At 46.6% G+C, this 2,140-nt stretch overlaps 1 protein-coding gene across 1 annotated transcript; it reads right to left on the bottom strand.

Moving 5' to 3' along the window:
• Nucleotides 1–258: 258 nt before the first annotated feature.
• LOC127925911 (uncharacterized) lies at nucleotides 259–1,547 on the bottom strand. Its single transcript, XM_052511205.1, has 6 exons — nucleotides 1,404–1,547; nucleotides 1,239–1,318; nucleotides 959–1,115; nucleotides 622–687; nucleotides 449–535; nucleotides 259–351 (listed from the first exon to the last, which is right to left on the bottom strand). Exons 1-6 carry the CDS (start codon nucleotides 1,533–1,535, stop codon nucleotides 259–261), a joined length of 615 nt encoding a protein of 204 aa, XP_052367165.1. The 5' UTR covers nucleotides 1,536–1,547.
• Nucleotides 1,548–2,140: the final 593 nt, after the last annotated feature.

Genomic DNA, 2,140 nt, shown 5'->3' with positions numbered 1-2,140 from the left:
AAATTGAAGTGAATTTGCTAATAGAGAGACATCGAAACATGTACCAGTGAGATGCTACTTACCACCATCAGGGACTTCTGAGCTGTCATCAACCCAAACAGCACCAGTTCAAAGAGGACATCTATCAGGTTAACATGATGGATCTAGGACAAGAAAATAGGAATGATTTCAAACAGATCAGATACTGTGATGTATAAAAGACATGCATGTGGTAGAACTCAAAGTGAGACATGAAAGAGTTAATGAACTCACCTTGCCTCAGCCAGCTCCTCTCAATGTCAATCTTCTTGGAGGGTCACTCAGGTAGTCCACAAAGTCATTATAGGCACGGATGAATTCGAAAACCTCGTCCTATCACAAAGCAAAGAGCGTTGATGTTAATGAACAGAACACATTTCCCACTGAGGACGCTCTCTTTCCCTGAATGAATAATGAGTTAGTGAGCTACCATGTGGTGGGCCTGAACCAGTGCGCCCATTAGACCTTTTCCTGCCACAAACAGATGGTTCCTGCCCAGGGTGGAACCAAGCAGTGTCTAGAGAAGAGGGAAGAGTTAGGTGAGACACCCATCTTCCTAGGAGACAGACAGAACAAGAGAAAAATTAAAGTGGGTCCACTCACAGTGAAGGCCTGGCGCAGGGAGACGAGCCTAGGCCATGGTCCCACTCTCTGGTGGTAAGGTAGAGGCTGTGGGAGGGAGGGAATGGAGCATGTCAACCATTAGAGTCAATGGGGATACAGCATGGTGACAACTATCCTTCAGCATCTGACAAGCCCAGACTACACAGACATTTAGGAGGAACTCACTTTAGCAGAGGAACCTCCCTCTCCTCAGGCAGCATCCTCCCAGCCCTATAACAACAGAACAAACATTCAACATCTGTGACATGACAAACAATAACAATGGATGGATTTTAATGCAATACTAGTCTATAGAATGTGTAGCTGTGTGTCTAACATCTGACCTCATAGCAGTTGTGGCCCTCAGGCTCTGGCTCAGTGAACTGCTGATTGGTGGGCGTAGAGACGGAGGCAGCCTCCGACCCCCACGAGGAGGAGAGCAGCCCATCCAGCCCCGTGTGGAGAGTGGCGTACACCACCGAGACATCAGTCTGCTGCTCCAAAAACACACACAACACAACTGTTTACCACACACACGTTATTAGAAAACAGAGCAGATCTAATGGAAAAATGCTCACTAATTGGTATTCTATATACATAGGAAAACTTTTATTTACCTGGTAGCAGCCAAACGTCCGTCCACAGACGTCTCGTGGCGGAGGTGAGACGCATACTGGGTCACCCTGCCAGCCACATACTGACAGAGACGACATGTTAAGGCCAAATGGAATAAGTGAAGAAGAGCCTAATCTAATACTATTTCACTAGTATTTACATCTTACCTGGATCCAAGTGACGGACTGCACCTTGGTGGCACAGTAGGGGATGCCCTCTGGACTAAGCCTGGCTGTCTCCTTGGAGATGGCCCACACCAGTTGAGTCTCCAGGCCTCGAACCCTACTCACATGGTGCATCCTCACCACCACCTGCTGTGGAGAGAAACGACAAGTAACATCAACAAAACAACATCAGCCATCGCTGTAACATATTTCCATCTTGATCACATGACTCTGACAATGTAGATTAAGACTAGATAGTTAAAGACACATACCTGGGATCCCCACGCATGTAGGTGATAGAGGGGCTGATGAACTGGAAAGTTCTCCAGGCTTTAGCCACCGGACCGGCATTGTTCTGCACAAGAGGGGGTGACATTACAGTACATTCAGGTTAGAAACAGCAAACATTGTAACGGTGATGTGACTGTGTGTGGTTCTCTTACCCTGATCACAACAGGCCCACAGTACAGGGGCTGAACCTAATCGGTATCAGCTGCCAATTACCAGTGGGCTCCTAAAGCAGACAACAAAGATTTTCAGAATGAATATGTGGGATACTTTTCAAACATAAAACCAAAAGCTTTCTGAAAAGTGTACCTCAAGGAAAGTCGGCACATCCTCAAGGATGATAGCAGCATCCTGGACATGAAGGATAACTGGCAGCAGTGGCACATCCAACTGGACCTCATCCAGTACAGTTGATTCTAAAAGTAGGAACAGGAAAACAAACAAACAGTTAT

The sequence above is a fragment of the Oncorhynchus keta genome, unplaced genomic scaffold (genome assembly GCF_023373465.1).
Source record: "Oncorhynchus keta strain PuntledgeMale-10-30-2019 unplaced genomic scaffold, Oket_V2 Un_contig_6502_pilon_pilon, whole genome shotgun sequence".
Lineage (NCBI taxonomy): Eukaryota > Metazoa > Chordata > Actinopteri > Salmoniformes > Salmonidae > Oncorhynchus > Oncorhynchus keta.
This window is presented reverse-complemented; position numbering and strand designations above follow the sequence as displayed.

Bases quoted from the DNA above. Each gene is read 5' to 3' on its own strand.
- LOC127925911 (XM_052511205.1), bottom strand. From the start codon at position 1,535: ATGCACCATGTGAGTAGGGTTCGAGGCCTGGAGACTCAACTGGTGTGG. The intron at 1,319-1,403 runs GTAAGATGTAAA...CGTCTCTGTCAG, and splicing joins AGTCCGTCACTTGGATCCAG to TATGTGGCTGGCAGGGTGAC. The intron at 352-448 runs GTAGCTCACTAA...GCTTTGTGATAG, and splicing joins TGGTTCAGGCCCACCACATG to GACGAGGTTTTCGAATTCAT.